Here is a 20,493-nt window from a genome sequence, read left to right as displayed (position 1 = left end):
AGTTGGCAATTAGTGACATTTGATAATATCTGTTGAGTGATAAAAAGATGAATGGATGAATGAAGGTGTGTAGGTTTTTCTGGTAGTATGGAGCTTTCTCCTTATATTGTGTGATCTGTACTAAGTTTGTGGGTATTCTGTACATTTCAATAACCCTAAATTTGAAGGCACTGAGCTTATTCTTTATTTTGGATTTGCAACAATCATCACTTTGGGTTTGTGATTCAGAAATTAAGTATTTCCTAAAGCACACCTTACATCAATGACATGCAATACTGAAAAATACCAGACTTGGTTATATCACTTCATATTATTTTTCAGAGATTAAATACCTCTTGACTTCTCTGTACTAGTTTGCTAAGGCTGCTCTAACAAAGTACCATAAACGACTTGACTTACAACAACAGAAACCCATTATTTCATAGTTCTGGAAGCTAGAAGTGCAAGATCAAGGTGCTGGAAGAATTGGTTCCTTCTGAGACCGTGATGGAAACTCCGTTCCAGACCCTTCTCCTGGCTTTTAATGATTTGCTGTCAGTCCTTCGCATTCCTTGTCTTGCAGAAACATCATCCTGATTTTTGTTTTTATATTCACATTGCATTTTCCTTGTGTATGCCTGTCTCTGCATCCAAATTTCTCCATTTTCTAAGAACACCAATCATACTGGAGTGACATCCACCCCCAAAGACCTCACTTTAGCTTGATGACCTCCATACAAGCCCTATCTCCAAATGTAGTCACATTTTGAAGTACTGGCATGTTTGGAGAGACACAATTATATATACCTAACACTCAATATTCACTTGATTACCCTTCTAAGATTTTGACAGGGCACAGTCTATTCTATTAAAAAAGCTTACTCAATAATCTTACTAAAGCAATGATTTTCACTATACCATAGGATCTGTTTTTGTAACATAGAAAATTACATACATAATTTTTACTTCTACATTGTAATTACTTATATTAATATTTATTTAGATTTCATTTAAGTCTTAAAATTAGGTCAGGTATTACTCAAGATAACTATTTATAAATTCTTGTTGTGTACATGTATCTAGATTATCCATCAGTGAGGTTGTGTCCTATGGGAACATACTAGCAGGTGGTAATTACTGGATTTATATAGCATCTATTCTAGAGAGTGAGAAAAATACTATAACACTCCCCCCCCAAGTGCCTCAGTTTTCTATACACTCACAATAGGGTTAATAATACCCAACTATCTCCCCCAAGATCACAGAGATGTTGTGATGACTCAAGTACTCCCTAGAACAGATCATGTTTGTAGGGAGAACTTCTTATTATCGCCTTCGTTATGGTTCATTCGAGTTCATCAGTAAGAAAGTACTTGGTTAACTGCAGAATCCCCTGCACTATAGACATTTTGTGGCTTTTCCTCACTGTATTACCCTCTACATTACCGCCAAAAGGAAGGTAGAGGAAGATTTGGAGTCTGCATTAGTGGGCTCAGGGAGAGGAGAGAGAAGAATGCAGGGAAGAGACAAAGCCTCTTGAGACCCTGAGGTCAGTCTAGTCCGTAGATGTTTTCCAAGTTCCATTTAAGCACGTCCCAGGTGTCGTTAATTCCAAATGTCCCTGCCAACCCACAGCGGCAGGGCTCACCCCGCTCTGTTTCCAAGAAGGGCCCGTGGGTACTTCGGGAATCTTAGAACACAGAGGTGCAATCTTCCTACACACGAAATGCAGAGAAGGAGGTGGGAAGCCATGGGCCACAGAGCGCGCGGGAGCTCCGAGCGTCCCGCGGAGTGCTGGGGAAATCCTGCCTAACACTGTAGCGTCGTGGCCCTGGGAACCGGCCAGGGCAGCCTGTGGGCCACGTCCGCAAGCCACGCAGTCCCGCAGGTTAAGGACCTGCCCAGGGCCCGGCGGAGCATCCTTTACTCTCACCCTACCCCTGCTAGCGGGCGAGCGAGCACGCAGAAAGCAGGCTCACCAGCCTCAGCCTAGTCGGGTGGGAACCGACCGCGAGTCCCAGCCCGCAGGCCGCCAGGCCACCAAGCCGCGGAGCCCCTCACCGGCTTGCTTCGAGTCCCTCACCGCACCTCGCTACCCTGCGCCCCGCCTCGTCGGAGCCCCGCCCAGCATCGGTTATAGCCACGCCCTTAACCACGCCCCCACTCGGGATGGGCACCGGCTCAGCCCCCTCTAGGACCTGCCCCGCGCCCCGCCCTTAAGGCTGGCCCCGCAGCAGGGGACCCGCCCTTTTCCTCCTTAGCCTATTGGAGAGTACGTTGCCGTATGCGCCGACCAATGAGAGTTGCGGCAGTCACGCCCCACTGCGCCGTGCGTCGGGTTAAGAGCAGTGTATCCGCTGTCCCGCAGCTAGTCACACGCCATGTGGCGCTGCGGCGGTTGGCGGGTGCAAGAAGCACTGCTGCGGCTGAGGAGCTGGTGAGACCCTTGGGGTGGTGGGGACGCTGAGACTGGGGAGGAAACTTGCGGGGCGGCGGGGACCCTGGGACCAGGGAACGGGCGGTGGCGCGTGCGCGGGAGGCGTCAGATTCTCTGCCATCCCAGAACCTGGGGTGACAGCTCCTGGTTCTGCAGGCACCTGCACCCGAAACTTCTTGTCTAGAGTTCCTGAACTCCGAAACGCCTCCTGTAGGGTCCCAAACCCAGATACCCCAAGTCCAGAGGGAGTGCCCCTAGGGGACTGCCAAGAAATCTTTTTAGCTTCTGGGAATGGCAGAGCGTTTCCTCCCAGGAGTTTCTGTCCCAGCTACCAGGGCTGGGGTGATGTATCCGGGAAGTCTATGGTCTAAGGGGGAACCAGGCCCAGGAAATCATCTGACCCACCTTCCCTTTCCTGACCTCAGGTGATCCCAGGGTGGGTGGCCCTATGTGTGGGTTGTCAGGACTTTTTGAAGTGGAGTTGGTCATTGATGTAGATCTTAACATGTGTAAAAAAAGTAACTGGCAGTTTATAGTTCTCATTAATAGATTCACTCCCATTTAATTTTTGTTATGAGGCAGAGTACTTTAAAGGCCTGAGGGTTCCACAAGCTATACTTTAAGCTGCTATATAAAATTGTAGCCTGGAATTGAACTTTTTTTTTTAATGACTCGATTTACAGAAAAATAAAGATGATTTAAAAAGTGTTTAACTTTCACACTAATCCACAAAATCTAATTTAATTTATGGTGCAGTCTAGGTACTTTTTGGCCCGTTTAGGGAAACATGGGGGTATCAATGATTGGGAGGCCTCTATGGACTGTTTAAATTTGGCAACAGGAACTTGATTCTTGTAGGTAATAGATTACAATGTATGTAGTAGGTTACCAGAAAGTATAAAGGGGGAACAACCTTAGTTTGGTCTCTCCGGGTTTTCATACATATTGTGCTTTTGGTAAGAAACAATTTATTAAAATTCTTCTCTAACTCATAATCTAAAATTTACTAAATTAATAAGGAAATGTGGGTTCATTTTATTGTATCTCCCTAATATTGCCAATGACTAGTGATTTCCTTTTCCTGTGTATATAACCTTTAAAACAAATATCTCTGAATATGGTGTTAATATAAATAAATATCTTACAAAACATGTTTGAGAGAGTAATTATTAAAAAAAAAAAAGTTGTGTCACCATTACTAGGCTTGATTTTACCCTGATTATAACCCTCTACTTCCTTTCCAGGTAATAATTCTCCTGAATTATAATTACTTCCTTGCTTCTTCTTTATATTTTTCCCAGCTGAATACATTCCTACAATAGTGTTACCTGTTTGAATAATACCTGCTTAGAATAAAATTGTTTTTTTAATCTTGTAATTTTTTTGTTTAACATTATGTGACCCACATCTTTTTATTTTTAATGCTATATTTTATTGAATGAATTATCCACAGCTTTTATCCATTCTCTGTTGATGGACGTCTGAGTTGGTTGAGATTGGGATTGTTAGGATTAGTGCCACCATTCTGTGTGTGTGTGTGTTGTGTTTAAGCACAAGTTTTCAAGGCTATAGAAAGAGGTGAAGGACTTGCTGAACTCCAACTTTTCTAAATACAGTGACACCACAAGGTTTTCCAAAATCATTCCAGTTTACACCCCTAGTCTCAGTGTATGAGGGTTCATGGTAATATTAAGCTTTTAAATTTTCACCAACTTGGTAAATAAGTTATGGGATTTTATTGTAGTTATTACTTTACTGTGAAGTATTATTGAGTTATTACTTTACTGTGAAGGCCTCTGAGAATTCTGTCATGGAAAGAAACCATTTCAACATAAGAATTGTTTGTATTCAATTAATGAAAACTTGTATATTGTAGTTATTTGTTAACATGTAAAAATAAAGTTTTCAACATTTCATTGATAATTGATATTATGAAATTTATCTGAATTGAGATATAAGGTTACAATGTAAAGAACTGTACTAGAAATTAATTTACTGACATGTTCAAGATTTTGGAGATGTGAAATGTAATTTCTCTTTAGTTAATCATCTTTATCACAGCAGTATTTTCAGCATACTGCTGAATTATGTTAACCAAACAATTTTCCTAAGTTGTTTTCCTGACTTTGATGATGTTTCAATGCAGCAGTACACAGCACAGAGTATGGAGGGGGATGAGTAACCCAGCTTGTGAGAGAGCGCTGCAGTATAAGGTGGGAGAAAAGATCCACGGCTTCACCGTAAACCAGGTACAGTCCGTGTTCATTTGCTCTTTCTAAAGTGAGGCAGGTCATGTACACAACTTCTGCTGGCATTTGAGATTCTTCAGAGCCAAGACTGAATATCTTATTCTTGTGTTCCCAGACCCTGAAGACCAACTGTGCAAATGAAATGGTCCCAGTCCCTTACTTGTGTCCCTTCAAGCCTGACACCTTTTCAGATTTTAGGAAGTGACATTCTTAGTAGTTTCTTAATCAAACACTAATGTTCCTGTAGCCAAATCTGGTGCTTCTCTTGGAGTGTGATCAATTAAAACTCAGTTTCCTATATCTGTCCAGTCAGGTTTTTGCATCAAATAGATTCCGCATTTAAACTTGTTTTCTGAGCCATCTGGGTCTCAAAATTTTGGAGAAGAGATTGTAGACCAGTATTTACTCAATGTATCTTAAAATGGATTTTGTTGATTTTTGGTTTTTGTTTGTTGTTTAAACCTTTTGTATTGATTTTTTTTTTATTTAATGTAAGTTGAAAAGTATATATTTAAATATTTGGTGGTTGGCTTTGTGCTGCGTTATAAAATAAAAAGAAAAAAAGCTTGTAAGATAAGGCATGGCTTGATGAGCAGTGTGCAGAGGTGCTATGGGCCAGGGGAGAAGGAAAGCTGATGGCAGGAGAGGGAAAAGCTTATGATGAGGGTGATATTTAAGAAAGAAAGCCTCTGACTCTGGGCAGGCCAGTGACACAGGGGAATTCCAGGCAAGTCTAGGAACGATAAGTCATGAAAACAGGGTCAGTGCATTAAGTCCCTTGAAGGCCATACAAAGAAGTTTGGATTTATAGTACAAGTTACCATTTAAAAAGATCTTATTCAGAATGGTTGAGTCCTTTATTTTTAAATTAAAAAAAAAATAACTTACTTTACGATAAACCACAATTCCTATTTGAGAAATAGTTACCCTGAAAGCTGTTATTAGGATAACTCACCATGTCTACAGATTTTGAGTATATTAATCACCTATGTTAAAGTATAATAAACTTGAGAACATAAGTAGTAACTTATCTGTAAATTATGCAGGAATCAGCAGACTAGTTTATGTGTGTCATGTATGTGACAGGGCTCCTCATCAGATTCCAGTTCTGATTGCAGTTCTGTCAGTAACATCCTTTTTAATAATGGACAGGTAACTTTGATGAGCATTGAAAAAAGGGGATGGTAAGTGGTGTGTCTACCACAACAATATGGCGTTTGATTAAAGGAAAGAGGGCTGGCATAGTTGAAAGATAGGATACTGTCTTTAAGATTAAGAACTCTGGAGACGTATGTGGAGGCTTACCTAAAGTAAGATATGATTGCCCGCTCTTTTGCTATCCCCCTTCCCTGTGGAGTAAAGTTTCATTCATTTTCATTGAGGGCATTTATACCCTCCTGGTTCTTATCAGGAGGTCCTGGTTAAAGGTCCTGCTTATGTGCATGATCATCCTCCCAGGAGGGATCAGCAGCTGGTAATAACCCCTGCTTACCTCAGAGAACTCATCCTAAACTAGAACAAGCAAAGTTTATTTCTAGGAGAATCCTTCTACTTTCACACGCTCAGGGCCATTTCTACATTTACCTTCCCTGTAGGACAGTATTTAGCATTAAATAGCACATATGTGCAAAAGCCAGAGATGCACAGTAAACATGCGGAGATTGAGCCACTGCTATTTAGATGTGACATAGAATAATGGGGAAGAGCAGAGACACCAGGGAATCCTGGCTATGTGGCCTGGGCCGCTTTTTCATCACTCTGAGCTGTGAGTTTTTCATCTACAAAAGGGGATGAGAAAAATCTCCTTCACAGGTTACATATGACATGTTTAGAAAATGCTTAAGCAAATGCTTAACTTAAAAAGGTAAGTGCTTAAGGAAAACAGAAACAGAAACATCAGCCTTTCTTCAGGTCTTAATTTTCTTGTTTGCAGGATCAGGGATTTGGACAAGATGGTCTGTGCGTCTAGCTTTCAAGTGCTGGCTTCCTGGCACTGTCTAATTTAAAACAGAGCAGCCTGTTCGGTCCATGTGTTGAAGATAACCATTTCTCCCATGTTTTCCACTCATATTGCCTCTTCTTACCTCAGGTAACATCTATTCCTGAACTCTTTCTAACTGCAGTGAAGCTCAGCCATGACAACACAGGAGCCAGATATTTGCACCTGGCAAGAGAAGACACAAATAATGTGTTCAGGTGTGTGATGCACTGTACCAACATATTCTTTCTCTTTAAAGCATCTACTGTACATTAAGTAATTTAAAATGATATCACATGGATATTTTACTTTTATAGACAGAAAGACCTGAAAACATAAGGAAAAGATTACATGAATTTCTATCCTTATTTCAGAAATACGTTAAAATCTTACAGTCTGACTCAGTGATTTCAACATTATCAGAAATGATAATGCTGAAAGACTGTGATGTTAGAATAATTCTTTTTAATAATTGGAGGTGATCCCATGTTTAGGATTTCTATTGGACAGTATTAAGCTTAACCTTTCCCGATTTGTTTATCCTTTTTTTTCTTAGTGTGCAATTTCGTACTACCCCAATGGATAGTACTGGTGTTCCACATGTTCTCGAGCATACAGTCCTGTGTGGCTCTCAGAAATATCCATGTAGAGATCCTTTCTTCAAAATGTTGAACAGGTCATTATCCACTTTCATGAACGCCTTCACAGGTAAGACTAATCCTGAACCATAATCACTATTGGGTTTGCCAGATGCAAACACTGACATTCAGTAAGTGTCTATGAGTAAAGAGAGTTGTTGGCCATAGAATAAATCACTGATCTCTAATCTAGTGGAAAGATGTTAGAAATTTATTCCTTTAGGGTAGCCACATCATGGTTAGATCATAAAAACTGGAGTTTTAGAAGAAAGATATCTGAGCATTTTCTGAAAAAGTTCAGAGTAGTTTTTTTTTTCAGGGAATATGGCTATATTTGGTGCCTATAGCATTATGGTTAGTGTCAAGAATGTGAATAGGCTGGTGTGCCCAAGTATTCTAGGAAGGAGTGAGATTAAAGTGTAAATTAAAGCAGTGCCTATGCAGAATTAACACTGCCTTTCCAGGAATATGAAAATCTCTCTAAAGGAATTTGAACTACATAAAAATCTACTGAAAATTAGTGCTCATGTCTATTAAGGGAAAACCTTGAATCTGGTAGGTCTCAGCAAGTTGGGGTGACAGCCAAGGGTGGAAGTGAAGCTTGGATCCGGAGCTTGGGTTTTCTGGCTTCTGTTCCTCTGACAATTCACACTCACTGTTATGGTGAGGAGAGGCTTGAAAACAACTTCTGCAGAAATTTCTTGTATTTTAAAATCTTACTTTTCATTGGCCAAATGTTATTGTTATGTTGTGCACATGTATGAATATGTAACAATAAATCCCATCAATATGTACGGCTATGATGCACCAATAAAAATGAGGAAATTAACATGAAAGAAAAAAAGTTAAAAAAATAAAATCTTACTTTTTATTTGTACCCAGCTAGTGATTTTACTCAGTATCCGTTTTCCACACAAAATCACAAGGATTTTCAGAATCTCCTCTCAGTATATTTGGATGCAACCTTTTTTCCATGCTTGCGGGAACTAGATTTCTGGTATGTACAGATTAACTGATGGTTAACTTAGATTTTAGTATTAGAATCACTATTTTATTTATTTATTCTTTCATTTATTCATTTTATTTATTTATTTATGATTTAGGCAGGAAGGATGGAGACTAGAACATGAGGATCCAAGTGATCCCCAGACGCCTTTGATCTTCAAAGGAGTTGTCTTTAATGAAATGAAGGGAGCATTTGTAAGTATTTTTTCTTTTATCTATTGAGTTAAAATCATTTTACCTGTATAACATTTTGAAATATAGAACTGCTTGAAGGTAGTTAACATTTAGTTGTCTCACATTCTCATTTTAAATAATAACATTGTATTAGCTGGGTCAGCGCTGTGACCAGAAATGACCCTTGGTTGAAGGGCCAGGCATCATCGTGTGTCCTCTTGGCTTGGAAGACAAGCCTTGTCTGTCCTAGTCTCTGTAGGGCATGGTGTGGCTTGTGTGTTCCATGTCACTTCTTGGTTCTTGTGGCCTCTTTCATCTGGCTAATGTATCCTTTCATGCCCCACTTGGTGTCATGTCTTCCAAGACACCTTCTCGTCCTCAGGTCCTTATGGCTAGTGGACGGAAGGGTCCTACACAGCCATTGTCTTGACGTTAGTGGTTCAGTCTTTCCCCCAGAGCATATTGAAAAGCCAATTGCTCTTCTCTTCCCAGAGAGCCAGTTGTTGGATCCAGTACACAGATAATGAGTAAATTAAATGTAACATTAAATCATAACTGCACGGATATCATTGATTACCTTTAGAACAGTTTTATTTGCCATGTGATATAGGGATATGGTCCAGAGTATGATTAATTTGCTGCATTGTAACATAATAGTGTGTTTTATAGTCATATATCACTTAGTGCTGAGAAAAGTATTAGTAAATGATTTTGTTGTTTTGTGAATGTCGAAGTATGTGCCCACAAACCCAGATGGCACATCCTACTACTCATCTAGGCCATGTTGAAATATTATGGGACACCATTGCACTTGTGATTCATCATTGACAGAAATGTGGTTATGCAGTGCATGACTGTATTTTGCATATGAATTATTATTTTTTAAAATTTCAAGACAGATAATGAGAGGATATTCTCCCAGCACCTTCAGAACAAAATTCTTCCTGACCATACTTACTCAGTGATCTCCGGAGGTGATCCACTGTGCATCCCAGAGCTCACATGGGAGCAGCTTAAACAGTTTCATGCTACTCACTACCACCCAAGTAATGCCAGGTAATATTTTGTTTTATTTTTTATTCATTTTTCATAGTTTTGTTTATTTTATTTATTTTTTAAACCAACAGAAGCCTCATGATTTCAACTTATTTATTTATTTATTTTGGAGGGCTTTTTTTCAAGCAGATGACTGTTCTTGAGCCCTTGGTATCTCTGAATATCATTTTCAACTCATATACTTGTTTTTAGCACTCTTTAACATGGTGTTTTAAAGGATTAATGGTAAATTAAGAATTGATTTGTTTGTCTTCTTACACTGAATGACATGGCTTCCCTCACATTTAGCAAAGAAATGTTCGCTTAAGAGGTAGGTGAGGCTTGGGAAGATGATTTGTTTAAGTTTCCTGCCTAACTTATTTTGATGTTCATTCTGAACATGTGTGGTGATTGATAATGGTCATTGGCACACAACATGGTCATTCCAAGCAGCCTTTGGAGTCACCTTGATGGAGAGTTCCAGTGCTTCTCTTTGGCCTCTGTAACAGCTTCATTACTTGTAAAATGGGAATGCTTGTGATGGCATCCACTTTGTAGGGCTAATTTTCACAGTACCTGAAAAGCTGAAGCTTTCCCTTGGCACATTAAAGGGGAAGATGTAGTAATTGTTGCTGGCTTAATATATCACTAACAATTCTATTTACAAATAAATATTAGCGTAAAATCATACTTAACAAGGTTGTTCTGTAAAAAAATAAAATAAAATTTAGTTATGGAAAGTTTCAAGTATATATAAAAGTAGAATCCCCATACACTTATTATACAGATAATTTTTAAGTTTTTTAAATTAAATTATAGACATCACAATTGTCCACCTCTAAATAGTTTGTGACCCAAAAACATAAGAATGTTTTCTTGCATAACATTTTTACACTTATTCAAACTCTCCATATCCCCCAAAATGTGTTTTCAGTCCAAATGAGGCCCACATATGGCATTTTGTTATTCAGCATGTCCTGGTTACCTTCTCAAGGAGGACGATGGGAGATCAGGCCCGGCTTCCTCTAGACTTTTTCTACTTTCTGAGTTGTTCCACTGCTTCTTCGTGGTGTTTGTTGACTTTTCAAGAACTGAAACTTGGATTTCAGGACTTGGTTAGAGGCAGGTGTAGCCTTTGTACAGGGAATCTTTCAGGCTGATGCTCATGTCATCTGCTGCATTCCAGTCAGATACTCTGATGCCTGTTGATGCTCCACAGGCCTGCTGAAGTCAGCCTGTAGGAGGGTGACACCCAGCCTCTATGTGGTGAGAGTTTGCTTCTCTCCACACAATCACAGGCCATCTGGCAGGTGGAGGTTCTGATACTCCATGAAAATTACTGCAGTTCCTTTTCACCTTATTGATAACTATTTCATTAATCAACTACTTTATTAAAGTTTGCTGAGTCTTTCCATTTTGTAATTACTTCTACGTCTATTAGCTGGACTTACACAAAGAAGAGCTCTTCCTTATCAGTTGGGACTCTTGCGTTACCCTGAAATATGGTCTGGTGGGATGAGAACTGCTTTTTTTCCAACTTTAGTGGGACAGATGGTCGCATGTTGAAAGAGGCTTATTTCCTGTCTTTCCTGCCCTTCAGCCATCTTCATTTTGCTCTGTTTTTTAAATAACACTATGATCTTATGAAAGTATTTAAATATATATATATATATATATATATATATATATATATTTTTTTTTTTTTTTTTTTTTTTTGAGATTGTATGATCAGATGAAACCTATATATTTTCATGTTCAGAATGTCCCAGCTGTGAGCCTTGGTAGTTTATTTCTAACACTTTCTTAGCTTTCATTGAGCATCCCCATGCACATCCAGGCACTTGTGCTCTGAATCTTCTGCTAGTCCTTTATCCACTGGATTCTGTGACTGAATGGCAAAAGGTATTGAGAGATAAGTGTCTCTAGGGATGTTGATTGCTAGTGGATTATCCAAGTCCTTGTCTGTACAATTTATTTCTAAACCCTTGAGCATAAAAGTTTTTAAGGAATCTTTAGGCTAATCCCCAAATCTTAACCGTAGCTCAGACAGCTTTATAGTAAAGAAAACAATCAACTCTGGCATTATAAGACTTCTCTGGTTTATATCTATAATCCGAAATTTGCAGCTTAAAATTGAATTTTATGAAATTACTTGTTTTTATCAATATTAGATCAATTATTGTAGTACTGTAGCTAGGGTGGTAAAATATTTAACAAATAACTCATTTGGTTTTTGTAATTTCTTTATACTAGTTTTAATACAAAAAATATTTTTTGCGGCATTTGCATTTAATAAAGCCCTCTTATGGTTTGTGTTTTGTTTGAGCCACCTATCTTATTAAAAAGACAAAAGAGTCTATCAGTGTTTGCATTTAAACTAAGCAAAACAATATATATTGGTTGCAAAGTTTACTTAAACATGGAGAGGGTTGTTAGTTGCTATAATACTGCGTATTCTCTGTTTCATGCAAAAAAAAAATCACTGCCGATTATTTTTTATTCTAATTAGTTATACATGACAGCAGAATGCATTTTGATTCATTGTACACAAATGGAGCACAACTTTTCATTTCTCTGGTCATACACTGTTATAGTTAAAGCTTTGTCCCAGGGTTTCATAAACTGACTTCCAGACCACTCACATATAATCGAATCAAGCCTTTATTGAAGCACACCTGTGGTGGCTGACCAGAACATAAAGCTGTTCCCCTGATCAGCCCCGAACAATTGCAAAGGCACTCCTTATAAGCCTGAAAACCGCAAAAGGGATGTTCAGGGGGGTCCAGCCAATGCAAGCAAGCCAGGTTACAGAAGCAGGACAGTGCAGTCAAGCGGAGGGAAGCCTAACCAATCACAGTTATCCCAGTCACCCCAGTTACAGAAACAGAGCCCGTTACCCTAGTTACAGAAACAATACCCCATTAGGTAGTTCCGTGTTCTTAAAGGTTTCTATAGCAAAAGGAAAAGAACATCTTGCTCCAGTCATGACTCTTCTACTTGGCATGGTTGTTTTACAGGATGAAGTCATAAAACAAAATGGAGTCACATTTGCTCCTACTTTCACACACAATGTTAGAGTCACACCATATGTGCAGTCATACATGTACCTGGGGTAATGATGTTCATCTCATTCCACTATCTTTCCTGCTCCCATGCCCCTTCCTTCCCTACCCTCCCCAAAGTTCCTCCACACCCCCCCTACCCACCATGGATCAGCATCCACTTATCAGAGAGAACATTCAACTTGGGTTTGGGGGGATTGGCTTACTTCATTTAGCATGATATTCTCCAGCTCCATCTATTTATCTGCAAGTGCCATAATTTTATTCTCTTTTATTGCTGAATAATATTCCATTGTGTATATATACTACAGTTTTCTTTATCCATTCATCTATTGAAGGGCAGGTTGGTTCCACAGTTTAGCTATTGTGAATTGAGGTGCTATGAACATTGATGTGGCTGTTTCACTATAGTGTGCTGATTTTAAGGCCTTTGGGTGTAGACCGAGGAGTGGGATAGCTGGGTCAAATGGTGGTTCTATTCCAGGTTTCCTAAGGAATCTCCATACTGCTTTCCAGAGTGGTTGCACCAATTTGCAGTGCCACCAGCAATGTATGAGTGTACCTTTTTCCCCACATCCTTACCATACTTATTATTGTTTGTATTCTTGATAATTGCCATTCTGACTGAAATGAGATGAAATCTTAGAGTAGTGTTGATTTGCATTTCTCTAGTTACTAGAGAAGTTGAACATTTTTTCATATATTTGGTGATTGATAGTATATCTTCTTCTGAGAAGTGTTTGTTCAATTCCTTAGCCCATTTATTATTTTTTTGGTGTTAAGATTTTTGAGTTCTTTATATATCTGGGATGTGCATCTGTCTGATGTGCATGTAGTAAAGATGTTCTCCAACTCTGTGGGCTCTCTCTTCATATTATTGATTATTTTCTTTGCTGAGAAGAAGCTTTTTTAGTTTGAATCCATCCCATTTGTTGATTCTTGATATTATTTCGTATATTTTAGGAGTGTGTTAAGGAAGTCAGAACCTAATCCAACATGATGTAGGTTTGGGCCTACTTTTTCTTCTACTAGGTGCAGGGTCTGTGTTCTAATTCCTAGGACCTTGGTCCACTCTTCAGTTGAGTTTTGTGCATGGTGAGATAGTGGTTTAATTTCATTTTTGCTACATATAGATATCCAGTTTTCCCAGCACCATTTATTGAAGAGGCCATTTTTTTCGCCAATGTATGTTTTTGGCGCCTTTATCTAGTATGAGATAACTGTATTTATGTGGATTTGTCTCCTTGTCTTCTATTCTGTACATCACTGTTGATTTCTAATCATTTAAACTAAAACAGACCAACATATTCCTTCAAAATTTTAGGTTCTTCACTTATGGTAATTTTCAATTAGAACAGCATCTGAGACAAATTCATGAAGAAGCACTGAGTAAATTTCAGAAAATTGAACCAAATACTGCAGTGCCAGCTCAGAAGCACTGGGATAAGCCAGTAAGTGCCTCATCTAGTTTTTATTACTGTTTTATCTTACCTATTAAATACATTGAAATGAGGATGAACTGTGTACTAATAGTTATATTCTAAAATGCAGTGGTCATTACAGTATGCATAAGAGCTTTTTAAGACTAGGGAATTGTTATTTGTTTAGAAAGAAACTTAGTGAAAAGCTTGTCTTGGAGCATTTTATATATCCACACATAACCCTGTTTAAGTTACCACCATTCAGATTCTCTTCCCACTAACGCAATACATCGCATCATTTTGCAGAGGGAATTCCAGATAACATGTGGCCCACATTCACTTGCTGCAGACACCTCTAAACAAACAATGGTCAGCGTTAGCTTCCTCTTGCCAGAGTAAGTATACATTGCTAAAGATTTTACTAGCTGAAAACAGGAAAATACCCAGCATAGAACATTAGGAGGAGAATTTGAAAGTCAATTATAAATCAACATACAGCTGGGATTCAAGAGTCAAGCAGGTTTTAAGAATGAGAACAAAATGTCAAGAACATTTTTATAGCATTGAAAGTGGTTATGTGGTTTAATTTCATGGGAAAACCGTTTTTGTTAGCTGTCCAGCAGAAAAGTGATTTACTTCCTTCTATTTTAAAGCTGTAATCCTCCAGAGGAAAAGCTGCCTTAGAACTTCTAGCAATTGTTTATATTTGTATGGTCAAAGGTCTCTTTGATTGTGAGAATACTGTGATATCTTGCATGGAAAAATATACCACGTACAAAACTTTGTAATTCTAAAGACTGTGGAGACCAGGCGAGAACTGGTGCCTCGAGTATTGAGGACAGGGAGGACACCGGCTCAGTCCCACCTGTGGCTCCATGTAGTATAGCAGCTGCACAGTGGGGACTCTTTGTGCCCTCTCACCAGTCGTTTATTGTGTTGCTGTGATGTTGTACCTGTAATTGAAATAATGTATGTGAAAGTACTTGGCAAACTGTCATGTGATGAGCATTCAATATACATTTAGAGTATGGGGTTTGGAGTTAAAAAAAAAAAAAAAGCAGCCTGATATATTAAAAAAAATTTCTCTTTTGTTCATATAATGATTTAAAACAAATGTGAAACACGAGAATTTCTAGAAGAACTTCAGTTTGTTTGGACATAAAATTGTTATTTTAGTAGTGTTTTTTAAATGACTTAAGAAACGTTCATAATTGTTAAAGATTTTCCCTTTTGCCTACCCCCATCCTTTTTTTTCCCATAAAGTATCACTGACACATTTGAAGCCTTCACATTAAGTCTTCTGTCTTCACTCTTGGTTGCTGGGCCCAATTCCCCCTTTTACAAAGCTTTAATTGAATCTGGACTTGGCACAGACTTTTCTCCTGATGTTGGGTAAGTTTTATTATTGGCAATTTTGTACTGCCCCACCCTGGAACACTTAACACTGTCAGGGACATTTTTGTTGTTGTAACTGGAGGGAATGTTGTTTGTGTTTAGTGGGTAGAGGCCAAGGATGCTACTCAGTGTCCCGCCATGCTCAGGACATCCCCCCTCCTAACAGGGACCTCTGAATTAGGTTATGGATCCAGAGACCTTTGGCCAAAGTGGAAAAAAAATAGCATTTTTGAATTTTCAGAATATCATACTGATGCCTGTTTTAAAAGTCACATCATGAAGAAGTCTTGGAAATCTTAAAAAGTTTTTCTAAAACTCAGCAGTTCTCCATTTCTAGATTTTGCCATAGTTCAAAAATTCTATACTGATTTTTATAAGTATTTGAAAAGACATAAATATACTTTTGGCCAATTGTTATCTGAGAAGTGAGTATCTGAGAACATGGCTTTTGTGAGCTTTCTTTACTAGAACCTGCAGTTGAAAGTTCTTAGTTCTCATTTTTAAAGTGTGTTGCGACGTAATGATGAGAGTATGTGGGTTCTAACACACTTCCTGTTTCTGTTTTCTAGATATAATGGAAACACAAAGGAGGCGTATTTCAGCGTGGGCCTCCAAGGGATTGCAGAGAAAGATATTCAGAAGGTCAGGGACCTTGTGGATAGCACGTTTGACGAAGTAGTTGAGTAAGTGTGGTCTTTTGTAATGATTTGCTTTCTTCTTTCATTCAAGAGTTCTCTTCCTGGAAGGACTGTGGCTTCTCCATATTTTAGCCTTCTCTATATGGAACAAAACATGTTTTAGTAGTTGATGCTACCTGTAATGCTTGAACTTTTTCTTTTCACCATCTCCTTTCTTTAGGAAAGGATTTGAAGATGATCAAATAGAAGCTTTACTTCATAAAATTGAAATTCAAATGAAGCATCAGTCAACCAGTTTTGGACGTGCCCTGATATCGGTATGATTTCTCAACCATCTGGGTTTTGGCTTTGGTTTGGTTTGGTTTTGCTTATTTATTTGTATGATTAGTGGTTCTTGATGGCACTGAAAACAGATTCGTACTTATAGTGCTTTTCATTTGAACCTTGGAAGTTAGGCTATTTTGAAATCAGATATAAATTTAATTTAGTTTTATAGTAAATTTTTATCTTTTTACTAACTTATTTAATTGGCTTCTTGATATTTTATGTTTTAATGTGGAATAAATTTACATATAACTTTAAATGTATATGATATCTAGCAAATTCTTGGTTACAATTGTATTTTCTAAAAGTAATTTAAACCTGTGCTTTTAATTTTTTAGAACAAAACATGGTTAAAATGAGTTTTTTTCCTTTTCAATGAACTAAAGACTTATTTTTTTGTTATAAACAATCATACATATTTTTTTTAAATATAGAAACTAGGATTTCAGTAAAATATCATGCCTTCCACATTTACCGAGTAGTACAATGTTTATGGGATAGTACAATGTTGGTGGTATGCTATGTATAATTTAAAGTTTTTCGTTCTAGTACGTAGCTTCCTGCTGGAATCATGATGGAGACCCTGTGGAACTCTTGCAGTTGGGAAATCAGTTGACTAAATTTAGGCAGTGCCTTAAGGAAAATCCTAAATTTTTGCAAGAGAAAGTGAAACAATATTTTATGGTAAGAAAATTGGAGAATTTATTTCTTTAATTTTTAAGTTGGATTTCAAAATATTAGAAGGAACATTAGGGGAACATAATGTGTATATTTATGTAAGTCAGTTTCTAATAATGTATAGATGTCATAATGTCTTAATTTCTAGTTAAAAATGTAAATGCTTACACTAACATTGTTTTCCAGGTTTTAATGCAAGTTGATCTTTTTCATACTGATATCTGTGTCCATTTTTATATATGTATGTATTAACAAAATGTGTACATTTTCCTATTTTGTCAATGGAAGAGTAATATAAACTATAAGAACAGTTAAGTACACTGTATACTCTCTATTTTTGTGACTGAGTTCTTTTGATGTTTGCTTGCATTCCTGGATTTCTAGGCATTTATACTTGGCTTTATTCTTGCTCTAGATAACTCATTAAACTTTTTAAAAGCTATGACTGGTGGGTCAGACTGTTGCCTGTTTTGGAGGGTAACTTTTAATATGTACCATTGTTTCAGACATAGAACATGATTTGATAACTTGACCTGCAATTTCTCTTTATTATAGGTTTTCATTATACTCTAATTCTCTTACTTTTCTTAATAGTATTACAAATGAGCATTTTGTACTTATTTTTTAGATTATTAAAATAATTGGAGAAACCAGTTACCCAACATTTATTTTTATATTAAATTAACATCTAATGTCCTAATAATATGCAAAGTATTGAATCAAAACTTGTTCCAGCCTTTCAGAAATTGATAGGATAATGAATATTAAACAGAAATTGTTAGAGTTCTATTATTTTTAATTTAAACTGACATCCAAGATTTATAATACTAAAGAGTGCAAACAGTTTTTTTTTGTGTGTGTGTGGTGCTTAAGATTGAACCTTGTGCATGCCAGGCAAGCACTCTACCAACTGAACTATATCCCCAGCCCCAAATAGTTTCTTTTTACAACCAAAATTTAAAGGAAGTGTTGAATTTTTTTACAATTGTGGATAAGACAAAATGACTAAGATAATAATTCTAAAAAGAGTAACAGCTTATGTTAATTATATATGTTCTACATGACAGGTCTGGTTTTAAGGATTTTATGTGGCTTACATACTTTGATTTGTAAAGCAACCCTTGAGTTAAGTTTTATTATCATTGTTTTAAAAATGGATGAATTGCAGAACCAAGGACATGTGATACTGGTTTAGTAGGTCAGGCATTATTAACAAAGTCCCATTTTAACTTTTTTGCTATTGTGGTTGTTGCAGAATAATCAGCATAAACTGACTTTATCAATGAAGCCAGATGACAAGTATTATGAGAAACAAACACAAATAGAAACAGAAAAACTGAAGCAAAAGGTCGATTCTCTCTCTCTGGAAGATAAGCAGCAGATCTATGAAAAAGGTCAGATATTCCATTGCTTGGTAATTCCCTTTCCTTCATGCAGACCTAGTGAACTGTTTATTAACTAGATAACAGTTGAAGGCAAGTATTATTATTAGATAGATAATAGTTGAAGGCAACAAATAATCATTGGGCACCTACAGAATTCCTACTGATTCCCTGGGCTCAACTTTGAGATTCAACCCTAAATGAAAATTCATGTGATTCACCAGGAAAAGCAGGAGTAATTGAAAGTAGCTTTATGAAATTTATTCATTTTACAGATTTTGTAAGTACTTTCTGTTTACCAGATACTGTAAAATGTCAACAAAGTTTTTCTTATTGTCACATTATTTAATTAATTGCCAAATGAACAGTATAGGTAATATAAGCTGTAATGTGTTCAGAGAGGCAGGTTGCAGCGTGGGCACAGAGGACTGTGCTAGCCATGTGACACCATAAGCGTGTGTGTAGGTTAGACTTGGTCAAGACACAGAAGAGGCTGTACTTTTCACTGGCTTCCTAATTCTTGTGATTTAATAAAGACGCACACAGGCACTCATCAGCTTCTATTCAAGGCCCTCCTCCATTTGGTTTCCACTTGCTTCCCCTTCCTTTCTGTCTGCCCAACACTCTCCTCCACCCTACCTGCTTGCTTATTAGGAAAATTCAGATTACAATCCCCAAATTCTATCATTATACACCTAGTACAATAGGTAAAAATTTTAAATGCTACAATTATCAAGTGTAATCAGCATGTGAAACAGGTGGAACTCTTGCACATTTCTGATGGCAAAGCAAAATGGTCCAGCCACTTAAGAAAACAGTTTTGTAATTTCTTACAGTGCTTCACAGTGCTGAAGTTCAGCAGTCTTAGTGCTAGGAATTAACTACAAAGGGCTAAAGACATTTCAAAACTTGAAACATTACAAATTTCCATCAACATATATATTCATATTAAAAAATATGACTCAATCATAATTTTATTCCGTTTTATGGCTAACTCAACATGGATGAATCTCATAAGCATTACACTAAGTGTAGTACATCAGGCACAAGAGAATACATACTGCAAGCTGGGTGTGGTAGCACGCACCTGTAATTCTAGCAGCTCGGGAGGCTGAGGCAGGAGGATCGTGAGTTCAAAGCCAGCCTCAGCAAAAGCAAGGTGCTAAGCAACTCAGTAAGACCCTGTCTCTAAATAAAATACAAAATAGGGCTTGGGATGTGGCTCAGTGGTCAAATGCCCCTGAGTTCCATCCTTATATACCCACCGCCCCAATGCGTGCAAAAAAAAAAAAAAGAATACATATTGTAGAGTTCATTTGTATGATGCCCTTAGAAAGGCAAAGCTATAGATACAGAGCAGATTAATAATTGTTTAATAAAGCCTATTAAAATTTTTACAACATACACACATATTCCCCCCCCCCCCGCTCCCCCAACACACACACACACACACACACACACACACACACACAAGAAAGCAGCTTTGGCTGGGATTATGGGAACAATTATTTGGCTCATTAGGAAGTATAAGTGACTCTGGAAAATAATCCCATTTCGATTATGATAAGATTGCATTTATATAATCTAGTAAAGGAAAACTTAATGGCAACTCGTAACCTTTCTTCTTGACACTTGAGTTCTTGTTTAGACACAGCTATTTTAAGCATTTTGATGATGCTGATTGACAGGTTCTGAGCTTTCACTTTTAATTAAAGCCATAGTAAGTCCATAAGGTAAGTCCATGCTTAAGCAACAGAATATATGTTTCCTAAATTGCTAACATATTTATGGGCTGGCCTTTAAGGTCTGCTTTGTTTGAAGAAAGTTTAGTATACTACAGTACATCCAGTACATTGTAAATGATGCTAATATTACTAAAGTATGTTTTTCCCTTACCAATTCACTGCCAAGTTCCTTTTAAGTAGGACACAGTGCAGCTAGTAGTGCATTTAATAGTTATTTCAGGTCAGTATGTCTTAAAATATGGACTTCAGTTCCGTGAATTAAAGTTTAATCCATAAATTAACACTAATGGGAAAAAGATGAATGAGTAATAAGTTTATTAAAAACTTTCATCTTGAAAAATATTAGTTTCTCT

The 20,493-nt window shown here is 37.5% G+C and overlaps 1 protein-coding gene across 2 annotated transcripts in view; it reads left to right on the top strand.

Moving 5' to 3' along the window:
* The first annotated feature begins 2,316 nt into the window (after positions 1-2,316).
* Pitrm1 (pitrilysin metallopeptidase 1) overlaps positions 2,317-20,493 on the top strand; it is a 42,351-nt gene continuing 24,174 nt past the window's right edge. The window contains exons 1-14 of one of the 2 annotated variants that reach the window (XM_027953014.2): positions 2,317-2,416; positions 4,563-4,665; positions 6,755-6,861; positions 7,200-7,351; positions 8,164-8,278; positions 8,385-8,481; positions 9,356-9,516; positions 13,882-14,008; positions 14,285-14,373; positions 15,242-15,370; positions 15,943-16,056; positions 16,232-16,328; positions 16,885-17,019; positions 18,269-18,407. In XM_027953014.2, the coding sequence (XP_027808815.2) occupies positions 2,361-2,416; positions 4,563-4,665; positions 6,755-6,861; positions 7,200-7,351; positions 8,164-8,278; positions 8,385-8,481; positions 9,356-9,516; positions 13,882-14,008; positions 14,285-14,373; positions 15,242-15,370; positions 15,943-16,056; positions 16,232-16,328; positions 16,885-17,019; positions 18,269-18,407 (1,621 nt within the window). In that variant the 5' untranslated portion in view covers positions 2,317-2,360. The remainder of the gene's footprint in view (positions 2,417-4,562; positions 4,666-6,754; positions 6,862-7,199; positions 7,352-8,163; positions 8,279-8,384; positions 8,482-9,355; positions 9,517-13,881; positions 14,009-14,284; positions 14,374-15,241; positions 15,371-15,942; positions 16,057-16,231; positions 16,329-16,884; positions 17,020-18,268; positions 18,408-20,493) is intronic. The other variant, XM_071619882.1, reaches the window with a different exon arrangement.

This window comes from Marmota flaviventris, chromosome 12 (genome assembly GCF_047511675.1).
Source record: "Marmota flaviventris isolate mMarFla1 chromosome 12, mMarFla1.hap1, whole genome shotgun sequence".
NCBI classification, from domain to species: Eukaryota; Metazoa; Chordata; class Mammalia; order Rodentia; family Sciuridae; genus Marmota; species Marmota flaviventris.
This window is presented reverse-complemented; position numbering and strand designations above follow the sequence as displayed.